Source organism: Bufo bufo, chromosome 3, assembly GCF_905171765.1.
Source record: "Bufo bufo chromosome 3, aBufBuf1.1, whole genome shotgun sequence".
Classification (NCBI taxonomy): Eukaryota; Metazoa; Chordata; class Amphibia; order Anura; family Bufonidae; genus Bufo; species Bufo bufo.
In genome coordinates, this window is record NC_053391.1 from 396,897,346 (window position 1) to 396,911,033 (window position 13,688).

Genomic DNA, 13,688 nt, shown 5'->3' on the forward strand with positions numbered 1-13,688 from the left:
ATTGTGGGGCCGCAGTGAGCGATGTACAGGCAGGAGCACTCACCGCTTTTCCTGCCTGCTAAAGCCCTGCATAGCACATTGGTGGGCACAGGTAGAAGCAGCAATGTGTAAAAAATGGTGGCTCACTCGCTGTTCCACTGCTGGAAAGGTACACTGCCCCACAGCACTCCCAGGTGCTGATGTATATACTGACACACAACTTTTTTACCTTTGATGGGGATTTTTATGTACAGTGCAAGGGCACCGCCATGGGTACCAGATTCGCCCCCAGCTATGCCAATTTATTCATGGCCCAGTGGGAATCCTCTGTAATCCAGCCAATGCTGGGGGCGGGTCTGGTACTATGGCGGCGCTACATAGATGACATTGTGTTTGTGTGGCAGGACACAATGGCAGCTCTCACCGCTTTTTTGGAAAAAATAAAAATTTAAATGATCAGAACCTCAAATTCACTTCCACCATTAGTGACACAAATATACAATTCTTAGACCTTGATATTAGAGTAGAGGAGAATAGACTAGTATGTAGTACTTATCACAAACCAGTGACTAAAAACAGTTATATACTGTATACAAGTTGCCACTTGGCTGATCAATGTTTCGAAAAGCCAATTTAGAAGGTTGAAACGCAACTGTACTCAAGAACAACAATTTGAAACAGAGGCTGGGGCCTTGAAACAACAGTTTCTTAACAAACAATATCCTATTCATCTGTTGGAAGAATCACTCGGGGAAGTCAGGACTATGAAAAGGGAAGATTTTTTTTGTCCCCAAACAGAGACAAATGGTGGAGGAAACATTGAGAATGATCCTGCCATTCCATGCGCACTATAAAAGTATGGAAAGAATTATTGGCAAATATTGGCATCATCTGCTTGGGGACAAAATAATTGGACCAATGCTCACAAGTATGCCTCAGATTACATATACCAGGGTTCCTAATTTGGGCCTAAAAGTTGCCCCTTCAGTAAAAAAAATAAAACTACACATCAACAAACAGAACTGGTTATCTTTCAATAGTTTTCATAGATGTGAGCGTTGCTTCAACTGTAGAATCACTACATTTCCAAAGAAAATCTTAAAGGCATCCTCATAACTCATTGGATATTAAAGAGGGTTTGACATGCGACTCGACTAATGTAATATATCTAATTGAATGTCTGTGTCGAAAACAATATATAGGAAGGACAAAACGAACCCTAAAGAAGAGAATATCAGAACAGGTCACAAATATAAAAAAGGGATAAGAATTACATTCTCTAGCTAAGCATTATAGAGACTATCACAACAATGAACCATCTACCCTTATATATATGGCACTTGAAAAAGTCAAACATCCATGGAGAGGGGGGAATCATATCCTCCAAATGTCCAGAACTGAGTCAAAGAGGATATTTGAATTCGATACCCTACTCCTGAGAGGCCTGAATGCAGACATGGAGCTCTTTAGGTTTCTCTAATGGGGCGTTGGTCTATCATGAATGGGACATCTGCGTCAGGCTGTTTTCCCAGCACCCAGATCTCTCCTTCCTGGAAGGCCCGCGCCCCCATACACCACCCTATTATGTTTATATCTTCATATCTATACATGTATATATGTATACATACACCAACTATGTTATAACTAGCATCCAGTGTTTTTAACATGTAGCCTCTAGTCCTCTACTTGACCCTATTGCATTATTTTAGTATTTTTGAAAAAAAACGCACTGAAGACGCAAAGGAATCGCATGTGCGTTTTTCAGTTTTTATGCTTTATTTGTGCCTATAATATGTCGGGCCTGATTTTTATATAGATAACTATTGGTATAGAGAGAAAATTGGGACCCATATCCACGTTTTCCAGATATCCCTCACTGTCCCAACATGCACTGCTCTAATTAAGGATAACATATAAAAGAGGACATCTGACCACCACTGTTTAAACCACTGAAGAAGGGGTCGCTTTACCCCGAAACGCGTTTGGTAATACCAGTGAGGGACCACCAAGACACAGCACCTAAAATTGCATATTTTCATACTCTGGTAAACAGCAGCCCTGAGCAAACCACTCACGTCTAAGGATGTTTTGAATCTCCACATGACCTAGCAGTGAACCACGTGGGACGCCACTTAGGTCCTTACAGGTCACAGCGGTAAATAGCGCTACATCGCTGCAACACACATCCGGGAGCAGGGAAGTTTTACCCACAGGTCCTCGCAGACGATAGCAGAGACACACGCCACGCCGTGCAAGTAGACCGGTGGCAACAGACGCGGGAGTGGTAAAGTACCATATCAATAGAGCACCGTTGACTTGCTTTGGCTTATAATATAGGCGAATATATGATCCTGATGCCCAGTCCAACTGAGTGGATATTATTGTGATATACACCCCATCTCCGATTTGACTTACCTTAACGTATTGGGCCACATATTCCAGGACATTCATCCAAGACTGCGGTGAACAGTCCTTCTGGCATTGATTTTTAGTGTAACATGTTTTATATGTGATGTGTTTATTATTAACTATAAAGTTTTGTCTTGATACAAACCAGCTTGAATATATGTTTGCCTGATATTGAGTGACGCCCAACCCAATTTCCTCTTTTTCTCTAGAAGCAGCAATATACCATGCAGAGCTCATGCCTGTGGCTGCTCTGCATAGGAGACCTTGTACCGGCGTGCTATACAAGGCTTTATCAGAGTGGAGCTGGCACAGGCAGGAGCAGCCAGTACATCGCTCACAGAGGCGTACCAGTGTACGGATTCCAGAACACTATAAACACCTGAACTTCGGGTGCCTATTAGGTCGCTAAAATAGAACAATAAGCAAATAAAGAATATCACAAAAATTAATTATGGCCAATATAGAATAGTTAAAAGGTTAACTAACCTTTAAGTTTAATTTTAAAGTGTTGAAGTTACCGCCACACATGACTGACCTGTGCTGTGGTTGGGACATGGCTGCCTTGCTGGCCGTACAAGCCGAAGAAGGATCATATTGGCCAATTAGAACCAAACAGTTTAGGCTACTTTCATACTAGCGTTTTGTGCAGATCCGTCACGGATCTGCAAAAACACTTCCGTTACAATAACAACCGCATGCATCCATCATGAACAGATCCGGTTGTATTATGGATCCATCCTGACACACAATGTAAGTCAATGGGGATGGATCAGTTTTCTCTGACACAATAGAAAACTGATCCGTCCCCCATTGACTTTCAATGGAGTTCATGACGGATCAGTCTTGCTCCGCGCCACATTGAGGACAGAAAAATGCTGCTTGCAGCGTAATTCTGTCCGCGACGGGGACGCAACCAAACAGAACAGAATGCATTTTGGTGCATTCAGTTTTGTCCCCATTGACAATGAATGGCATGGGTCAGTGGTTTTCACCGACGATTGGTAGGAGATGCTCTGGAAATCCCTTTGTCAGGCGAGCTGAACACGTGGAATACAAAATGACACACGGAGGGCAAAAAGCAAACACAGATCCTTTCCATGAAAGAGGCATCAAAGTGGAACATGAGGCATTAAGTTATTCCCATTATTTAGTTTTTTGTCACATATGGAACATCTGGACACGTGCACAGCAAGATCATTTTTCAGAATGGGATGAATTGTAAGGCAATCTTTGGCTAAGGATCTGACACTCACACATAAGCGTGCACACGGGGTGTGCCTGGGCACACCCTAATCAAGCCTGCTGGCCGGCAAATACTAATGAAGTGCTTCCATTTTGGAAGCGCTCATTAGTACCGGAGGATCAGGAAGCAGTGAACGCTATGTACTTAACGCTTCCTGGTCCTCTGCTATCGGCTGTGCAGGGCTGCGCACAGCGTGAGGCGCTTTGTGACATCACACTGTCCGCGCCAGTTCAGAGCACAGCCGACAGCAGGAGGAAGAGGATCACGGGCAGCGACGGCGTCCAGGAGCAGAGAGGTAAGATTTTTTTTTTTTACAAAATAAAAAAAAACCAATCAGGCTGCTGGGGGCTAATGAGAAGCATAATGGGGACTAATGATGCATAAGGGCTGATAATGGGGGCTAATGCTAATGGCATAAAGGCTATAATACACTGCTCAAAAAAATAAAGCCTGTTTTGTGACAAAATGCTAGATTCTAGAAATCTCCACAGCTTGGATGCCACCACTTTGTCCCCTGTATGCCATCGCTGTCCCCTGTGTATCACCACTCTGCAAACAAATACACTGCTCAAAAAAATAAAGGGAACACTTAAACAACACAATGTAACTCCAAGTCAATCACACTTCTGTGAAATTAAACTGTCCACTTAGGAAGCAACACTGAGTGACAATCAATTTCACATGCTGTTGTGCAAATGGGATAGACAACAGGTGGAAATTATAGGCAATTAGCAAGACACCCCCAATAAAGGAGTGGTTCTGCAGGTGGGGACCACAGACCACTTCTCAGTTCCTATGCTTCCTGGCTGATGTTTTGGTCACTTTTGAATGCTGGCGGTGCTTTCACTCTAGTGGTAGCATGAGACGGAGTCTACAACCCACACAAGTGGCTCAGGTAGTGCAGCTTATCCAGGATGGCACATCAATGCGAGCTGTGGCAAGAAGGTTTGATTTCTGTCAGCGTAGTGTCCAGAGCATGGAGGCGCTACCAGGAGACAGGCCAGTACATCAGGAGACGTGGATGAGGCCGTAGGAGGGCAACAACCCAGCAGCAGGACCGCTACCTCCGCCTTTGTGCAAGGAGGAACAGGAGGAGCACTGCCAGAGCCCTGCAAAATGACCTCCAGCAGGCCATAAATGTGCATGTGTCTGCTCAAACGGTCAGAAACAGACTCCATGAGGGTGATATGAGGGCCTGATGTCCACAGGTGGGGGTTGTGCTTACAGCCTAACACCGTGCAGGACGTTTGGCATTTGCCAGAGAACACCAAGATTGGCAAATTCGCCACTGGCGCCCTGTGCTCTTCACAGATGAAAGCAGGTTCACACTGAGCACATGTGACAGACGTGACAGAGTCTTGAGACGCCGTGAACGTTCTGCTGCCTGCAACATCCTCCAGCATGACCGGTTTGGCATTGGGTCAGTAATGGTGTGGGGTGGCATTTCTTTGGAGGGCCGCACAGCCCTCCATGTGCTCGCCAGAGGTAGCCTGACTGCCATTAGGTACCGAGATGAGATCCTCAGACCCCTTGTGAGACCATATGCTGGTGCGGTTGGCCCTGGGTTCCTCCTAATGCAAGACAATGCTAGACTGCTGGAGTGTGTCAGCAGTTCCTGCAAGACGAAGGCATTGATGCTATGGACTGGCCCTCCCGTTCCCCAGACCTGAATCCAATTGAGCACATCTGGGACATCATGTCTCGCTCTATCCACCAACGTTACGTTGCACCACAGACTGTCCAGGAGTTGGCAGATGCTTTAGTCCAGGTCTGGGAGGAGATCCCTCAGGAGACCGTCCGCCACCTCATCAGGAGCATGCACAGGCATTGTAGGGAGGTCATACAGGCACGTGGAGGCCACACACACTACTGAGCCTCATTTTGACTTGTTTTAAGGACATTACATCAAAGTTGGATCAGCCTGTAGTGTGTTTTCCACTTTAATTTTGAGTGTGACTCCAAATTCAGACCTCCATGGGTTGAAAAATTTGATTTCCATTTTTTTATTTTTGTGTGATTTTGTTGTCAGCACATTCAACTATGTAAAGAACAAAGTATTTCAGAAGAATATTTAATTAATTCAGATCTAGGATGTGTTATTTTTGTGTTCCCTTTATTTTTTTGAGCAGTGTATATACACGCACGCGGTGTGTGTGTTTGTGCCTTTAGGGTGCTACACCCTAATGCAATAGGCTGCGCACACCTATGCACTCACATATCAGACAGTCAATGGCTCCCATTTAAAATTAATCGCCGTCTCTCAACCATGCTTTACACTCCAGCTGTTTGTACATTTTGGCTGTGTACATGTCAGGGACATCTGATCATCATTACATCAACGAAAGAAAGGTAACAATCTTTAAGCAACCATTCAGCGAGTATATTTTACAATAAAATATTGTCAAATGTGTCTTAAAAATAACAACGGTTTCATGACGTATGCACTTACATCTCTGCCACAGCATCTCCCACTCCGCAGAACTTAGCCAGTTCATCTATGCCCTCCTCTTTAATAACCGTGCTGTCCACATCAAAGCAAACTGCATCCGCCCTACGGAAATGTTCCTTCAGCTGGGAGAGGGAAGACATTCTGTGGTGCACCTTTCTGTCAGGAGAACGAGAGATAGAAGTTTATTTAAGAAACATAGTATTGAGCACCATGTAATCCTGAGGCTTAAAGGGGTTTTCCAGGAGTAGAATAGTGATGACCTATCCTCAGGGTAGGTTGTGAATAATTGGTCAACAGGGGTCCGATACCCAGCACCGCCACTGATGAGCTGTTTGAAGAGGCTGGGGCACTCCAGTGAGCACTGCACTTTCCTCACAGTCTACCAAGCACAGTGCCATTCATTGTATAGTGGCTGTGGCTTGATATTGCAACCAAGGGCCAGTCACTTGAATGGGAATGAACTGCGCCTAGGCTACACGACTGATGAACCTGGCGTCACTGGCCTAGGAAGGGCACTCACTGAAGCCTCTTCAAAGAGCTTGGACCCCTAACGATCAGATACTTATAACTAGGGATGAGCGAATCGACTTCGGATGAAACATCCGAAGTCTGTTCGCATAGAACTTTGTTTCAATACTGTACGGAGCAGGAACTCCGTACAGTATTAGAATGTATTGGCTCTGATGAGCCGAAGTTATTACTTCACATAACTTCAGAAATTGATTTACTGTAAAATACCATTTCCCGAACTCTGGTTCGGTTACAAGGTACCACCCCACCAATCAGCTGTATGAAGGTAAGGCATGCGTGCTGTCTCTCTTTTCTCTTCCTGCTCCAGAGAATAGGTCATCAATATTTAAAGCCCCGAGAACCCCCTTTAAGAGGCCATTCGGCACAGAGAGAGATGTCAAATAGAGTAGGTTTCTATCCAGAACCAGGTTACCTTGACATTGTGGACGGGCACAAATTATTCTTATTTAAAAAATATTTGCTTTGCACTTTATATAGCAAACATAGTATGCACACAAGTTCCTCAGTTACATTCAGTTTGCCTTTACTAATATAAAGTACACAACTGAGAGAACGGATGAAAACTGGTAGATATTGTTACAAATGTACTATAATATGCATATATGAACCTGTGAATTTATCATGGTACTTACCTGATATGTGTGCACATGTATCAGGTGTCAGCAGTACAATCTGTAAAGGAAAAGATCCATATAGGAGAGCTGCTTATCATAAATACTCTGCTTCTCCATGTACAGAAGCCGGGGTTCTGCAGTGCACTTCAATGCTATATACACACACATTACCTATCATCCCCTCACATTCTATGGATGTGTATGAAGTATGTATCCACTGGACTCTGGGGTCGAGTGGAGGGTGGACCATAGGCGCAAAACACAACCAGAGTTTGTTTCAAACCAATCGTTTTTTTATTATTTTTGTTATCGTGACAACGCGTTTCGGGGTTCTGTGGACCCCTTTTTCAAGTCTAAAAAACATGTACATACAAATTATACAAAAAAGGGATAATAGTAATAATGATAGTAGTAATAATAGCATGGCCGTCAAGCTTAGATTTAGATGTAGATATAAATGGATGAATGGATACATATATACGTGAATACCATGATGTCAATAAAAAAAAAAAAATAATATATATATATATATATATATATATATATATATATATATATAAAATAATAAAAGATAGTAATAGTAAATATATGTTTGGAGCCGAAACATTGCACCACCTGGGTGAATAAAGGGTTCACTTGCTTTTATCTACCGGAGTGCCGCTCTTTTTTCTGGATTATATATATATATATATATATATATATATATATATATATATATATATATATATATATATATTTTTTTTTTTTTATTATTGACATCATGGTATTCAAAATAACAACTAGATAGTTTATCACGGTCAGTTATAGTGTGTTCCACCATCTTGTGGGTAGGGTGAAAATGATGTAAATCTTGGGCTCTGTCCCTAAAACTGACCCTACAAACTATGCACCCTGCCTACAATGACAGAATAGCTGCCCCCTATTCAGGGTGCATAGTTTGTAGGGTCAGTTTTAGGGACATAGCCCAAGATTTACATCATTTTCACCCTACCCACAAGACGGTGGACCACACTATAACTGACCGTGATAAACTATTGTGGTAATGTGAACAGTGCTGGAAGGTGTGTTGTCCCACTTCAGGTACCTCAGATGGGTGAGACAGATAAAATCCAGAGAGTGGCAGTAGTCTCAGCAAAGCATAGTTTGCTGAGACATTTCTGTATACATTTTCTGGGCTGGATTTTACTTGGACTGGTGGCTAGGCTTGGTAGAGGGAGTTGCCAGTCCACACCCTTCCAGTACGGGTTTTCCTTTCTACCTGAGGTGATCACAGGTGAGGCCTGCTGTAATCAGTCTGAGGAGGGAGTCTGAGGAGGGAGAGCGAGACTGTTTTGTGAAGCAGAGGCTCTGTGTGTGTGGTCTCAGTCAGGAGGACTGAGGGGCCACAAGGCTTTGAATAGCCTGAGGTTTGGAGGACCTAGTGACACCTAGAGAACGAGGGTTGCACGCCCAGCGTCTGGAGGACTACTGGGCCACACTCCCCCAAAAGGTACTGGAGTTGCCACGGCCTGGAGGCTGCAGTATTGATGTTGGCTGAGGAAAGCCGCATATAATGTCCATGTGTGAACTGAGCTCTACGAGTGTGGTAGGGACATATTTTGTTTAGGTAGTGCCTAGACGGGCAGGAGTTTATTTGTGTCACCCCACCCAGTGATGTATAGCTGGACTATCCTTTATAAGAAGACTGTCAAAATAAATGCAGTTTGGACATGAAAATCCATTGTCTGGTGAGATATCTGTGAGTGTGACCCCCTGAAAAGAGACGATCCCTTACACTATCTAGTTGTTATTTTTTTGGGTTGTTATTCTTTTTGGGGGTGTTTTTATTAATGTAGATCATAATAAAGGTTATGTTTTATGAGGGATAATCTGTGAATTCTGAACACTATACTACCTCATTAATTATACCCTTTGACGGGTAATTGTCTTAGCTGTGAATTCTCTTTCATTCTTATAATCGGTCAGAAGAACAGAAAAATAAAGAATAAAACGGATCCTGTATTTAAAAGGGATTCTGTCATGAGATTTGGCAGCGGCTTCGTTGAGCGAAGTGCGCATGCGCATCAGGCCGGCGCATGCGCACTTCGCTCAACGAAGCCGCTGCCAGGAGTCCACGGCGCAGACTGAGCCTAGTGCGCAGGCGCCAGATCTAGCAGAGGGACGGGAGGATTGCGGAGGCGGGGCTGAGGTGAGGAAGGCGGCGTTGGGCACCAGACGGTGAGGGGTGCGGGCGGGCACCCTGGGTTAACGTAAAACCCCTTGGGCACCTTAGGTAGGTGAGTGACAGCTTATAAAAAACAGTTTTTTGAGCTAATCGAGCCACAAAAAAAAAGAAAAAGCCCCCAGGGGTTTGGAGAGTGAAAAGGGGGGGGGGGGGGGGGGGGGGGAGAGAACAGTGCCCGCCTAATATATCCACAAATGGCGCCCCGAGAAATAACTCGGCACAAGCTCCCGAGTACAATGGCAGAATAACAGAAGAAAATGGAGCCGAAAGTGCCAGATAATAAATAGTATAAATGTAGACTCTTATTATAATGTAACAAGACACAATTAAAATTGGGGGTAGCGCCATCCTGGTTGTCACACTTCTGGTCTATTTTAGGCGAGTCCCTTCTGCATGTTCACCCTTTTTATTTTTCTTACCTGGATGTTCACTGACATTTCAGGTTTGCATCCAGTGCGGCTATCAACTAGAGCTGTTTGTCTCACTTACTTTATTATTATTTTTTGTTTGCTATTGGCTCTCTGCAGTTGATTAGTGACTCACCATTTCTCATGTACATGTATGTGATCCTAGGGTAGGTTATTATACCATACACATCCCTATGGATCCTTTGTATTTCTGCATTCTTGACCAGTGTGTCCCTCCCAGGGTGGCGCCGTTTTTTCCTTCCCTGTCCTCATATGCATGTAATTGCAATTTTAATTGTGTCTTGTTACATTATAATAAAAGTCTACATTTATACTATTTATTATCTGGCATTTTCGGCTCTAATAGAGCCACAAGCAGGTTTAATAAGGGCAGTTTAGGACTCATGTTATTAGTACGGACCTGGCCATATGTTTAGCTTATAGGGCTCAAATCTCATGACCGAATCCCTTTAAAGCATCAGTTATGCACATTTAACATCTATTTTAGCCATTTCCATCTGAGATACGTAATTTAAAAAAAAATTATGCTTAAAATACAGGATCCGTTTTTCTTTTCTTTATTTTTCTGTTCTTCTGACATATCAGAAGAACAGAAAAATAAACACAGATATGAACCCGGCCTTATCTGTCCAGGACTTTTCTATCTGGAATCACCTGCAGAGTCCATGCACAGGGACATGACTGCAAACAAAACTCACGCCAATTTTTATGCATAAGGCTGTGTTCACATAAGGTTTTTATCCCACGTTTAACACATGATGTATATCCGTCCCCATAGGGTTCAATTGTATTTAAAAGAAGAAAAAATAAATTGTGGTCTTTGAAGGGTAGAAAAACGCGGTGTACTGCAGTTTTTTATTTTATTTTTTTTATCCCCCCCCCCCCCCCCCCGAAATTTAAGTTAGAGGACCTTTCACTCCTCCTGACATTCCTGTTTTAATATCTTCATGCATTCCCCATGTAATAACAATTCTGGAGAATCTATTCTTATGGCTCTATGTTGTGCCATTCCTTTATTATTTCTACTAGAAGTTATAGATGAATTGCTAGCAGTCTGCAGTAAGGGTACAGAGGGTGGTAACCAGTTGGGGAAGGGGTGTACCTGCACAGTCTGACAATGGCAGCACTGATTGGATAGAGTCAGACTGTGCAGGTACACCCCCCCCCCCCCCCCCCAACTAGTTACCTCCCCTCTGTACCCTTCCTGAAGGCTAATAGCAATTCATTCATAACTTCTAGTAGAAATAATAAAAGAATGGCACAACATAGAGCCATAAGACTAGATGTTCCAGAACGATGAAAAAGTGCATTAGGAAACTACTATGCAGCACTATAAAGTACTATTAACAGCTTAGTAAGCGTTTTTTTGGCGACAGGTTCCCTTTAAGTCTCTCTGAGCTGGTTGGAATTTGCTGGGTACCATCTCTCCTTGTGGAGAGAGCACCTAGTCGGTGTGAGGAGACTTGTAGGCCATACATGCTCCTCTGGACTTCCGGAAAGAAAGGGATGCAAAGGAGCTCTCAACAAGCCCTGCCTCTGATGCCACCAGATGTAAGGCAGCTGTCCGAAAAGTCACTGTTCAACCCTTCAAATAGGCCTTGAGCTGATTGAACACGCTCAGTTTAAATCTTTAACTGCTGCCAGCCATATGTCTTTCTAGAAGCTGTGGCAGTAACAGGTAGTGAATCGCAGCAGAAAGGACACACCCTGGACTGCCAGGATAATCTAGCAGAGCAATGAATGTGGAGATCTCTGGATCCATGGGAGGTACAGGGCTGGTTCTAGCTTTGTTAGAAAGAGATTGTTATGTCCTATATGATGTTTTACATCAATCCTCGCATATCCCCTGTAAGGCTACTTTCACACTAGCGTTCGGAGCGGATCCGTCTGATGTTTCATCAGACGGATCCGCTCCGATAATGCAGACGTTCGCATCCGTTCAGAACGGATGCGTCTGCATTAAAACTTAGAAAATTTTCTAAGTCTGAAAGTAACCTGAGCGGATCCGTTCAGACTTTACATTGAAAGTCAATGGGGACGGATCCGTTTGAAGATTGAGCCATATGGTGTCATCTTCAAGCGGATCCGCCCCCATTGACTTACATTGTAAGTCTGGACGGATCCGCTTGCCTCTGCACGGCCAGGCGGACACCCGAACGCTGCAAGCAGCGTTCAGGTGTCCGCTCACTGAGCGGAGCGGAGGCTGAGCGCTGGCAGGCGGATGCATTCTCAGTGGATCCGCCTCCACTGAGAATGCATTGGGGCCAGACGGATGCGTTCGGGGCCGCTCGTGAGCCCCTTCAAACGGTGCTCACGAGCGGACACCCGAACGCTAGTGTGAAAGTAGCCTAAGACATTACATTTACATCCATTTTTTTCCCTTCAGATGATACCTTCAAATCTTTATTTGAAACAAGAAAGGGTTTCGCAAAAATAAAATAAAATTTAACCCCTTAACGGTCTTTTAATGCCTTCAGTTGAGCAGGGTTAAAAGCTGCCAGAGCATTCCTGTGCTAAGAATCGGCTGTGGCGCGGGCTCAGCTTCACAGCCGGAGTCGGAGGAAGCTCCGATCCAGGCTGTTTACCCTCAGATCATGCCGTGGTCCATAATGTGGCATATTCAGAGGATCGCCCCCTGCGATTAGGTCATGGGTTTCCTACGAGTGATGCCAGGGCCATTTGCACTAAGCCTGCTCACTAGTGTTGAGCGAACCTCTGTTTTCAAGTTCGGGTTACCTAAGAATTCCGTAATGGATTCTGTTACCACAGACCATAAGTTATAGCGGAATTCTTAGATAACCCAAACCTTGTATGCCGAACTTGAAACCACAAGTTCGCCCATCCCTACTGCAGTACAGTAAATCCCATATAGTATATAAATAGTGTATATATAGCAAATGCCGTATATCAAAATATAGTAAATCCCATATAGTATAGAAATATAGTAAACCCCATTTTAGTATATCCCATATAGTGTATATATAGTAAATGCCGTATAATATCAAAATATAGTAAACCCCATATAGTATAGAAATATAATAAATCCCACACAGTATAGTATATAAATTGTAATCCCATAATTAAAAAGTTTTAAATATAAAAAACAAAAAAAATTGCACTGAGATCGTCCCCGCCCCCCTAAAATAAAAAAAATTTAAATGCTATTATTTAGTGTAAAATGCATTTCATTGTACATGCATTAAATAAAAATAAAATAAATGCACATATTGCTACTTTCACACGTGCGGCAGAGGATTCCGGCAGTTCCGTCGCCGGATCCGTCAAAACGTATGCCAACTGATGGCATTTGTCAGACGGATCAGGATCCTCTTCCGTCTGACAAATGCATTGAAATGCCGGATCCATCTCTCCGGTGTCATCCAGAAAAACGCATCCGGCATTTATCTTTTCCACGTTTTTTGCGGTCCGGGGGCTGGAGCGGTTGGTGAGAGGAGCAGGGGTAGTGCCGGAGGCTGGAGCACCGGCCGGTGCAGAGTTACAGCAGCCCCGGACAGATGATGTCTGCGCCGCTCCCGATTGCATCAGCTACCGGCTCTGCACCACACATCGCATCAAAGGGCGGACATGACACAGCCCTGCAGGTGACACGCTGGGGGACGGCGGTCAGTGTATGAATGACTTACGGTATCCGCCGGTGCCTGAAGTCCAACGTGCAGAGACCTTTGAGTTGGGAGCAGACAGCGCGGCTCTGGCAGCTCACTGGTCAGGAGGCAGACTGCTGAGCAAGCTGTCATTTGGGGAGGTGAACCTTCAACAGTCCCATTCTCTCAGGCATCAAATTACCCCCGTC

General features: G+C 44.1%; 1 protein-coding gene across 2 annotated transcripts in view; it reads right to left on the minus strand.

Moving 5' to 3' along the window:
• The window catches only part of PSPH (phosphoserine phosphatase), a 48,788-nt gene extending 35,106 nt beyond the window's left edge, over nucleotides 1–13,682 (minus strand). Inside the window, exons 1-3 of one of the 2 annotated variants that reach the window (XM_040424808.1) lie at nucleotides 13,522–13,682; nucleotides 7,244–7,283; nucleotides 6,081–6,236 (exon numbers count right to left, since the gene is read on the minus strand). In XM_040424808.1, the coding sequence (XP_040280742.1) occupies nucleotides 6,081–6,236; nucleotides 7,244–7,260 (173 nt within the window). In that variant the 5' untranslated portion in view covers nucleotides 7,261–7,283; nucleotides 13,522–13,682. The remainder of the gene's footprint in view (nucleotides 1–6,080; nucleotides 6,237–7,243; nucleotides 7,284–13,521) is intronic. The other variant, XM_040424809.1, reaches the window with a different exon arrangement.
• Nucleotides 13,683–13,688: the final 6 nt, after the last annotated feature.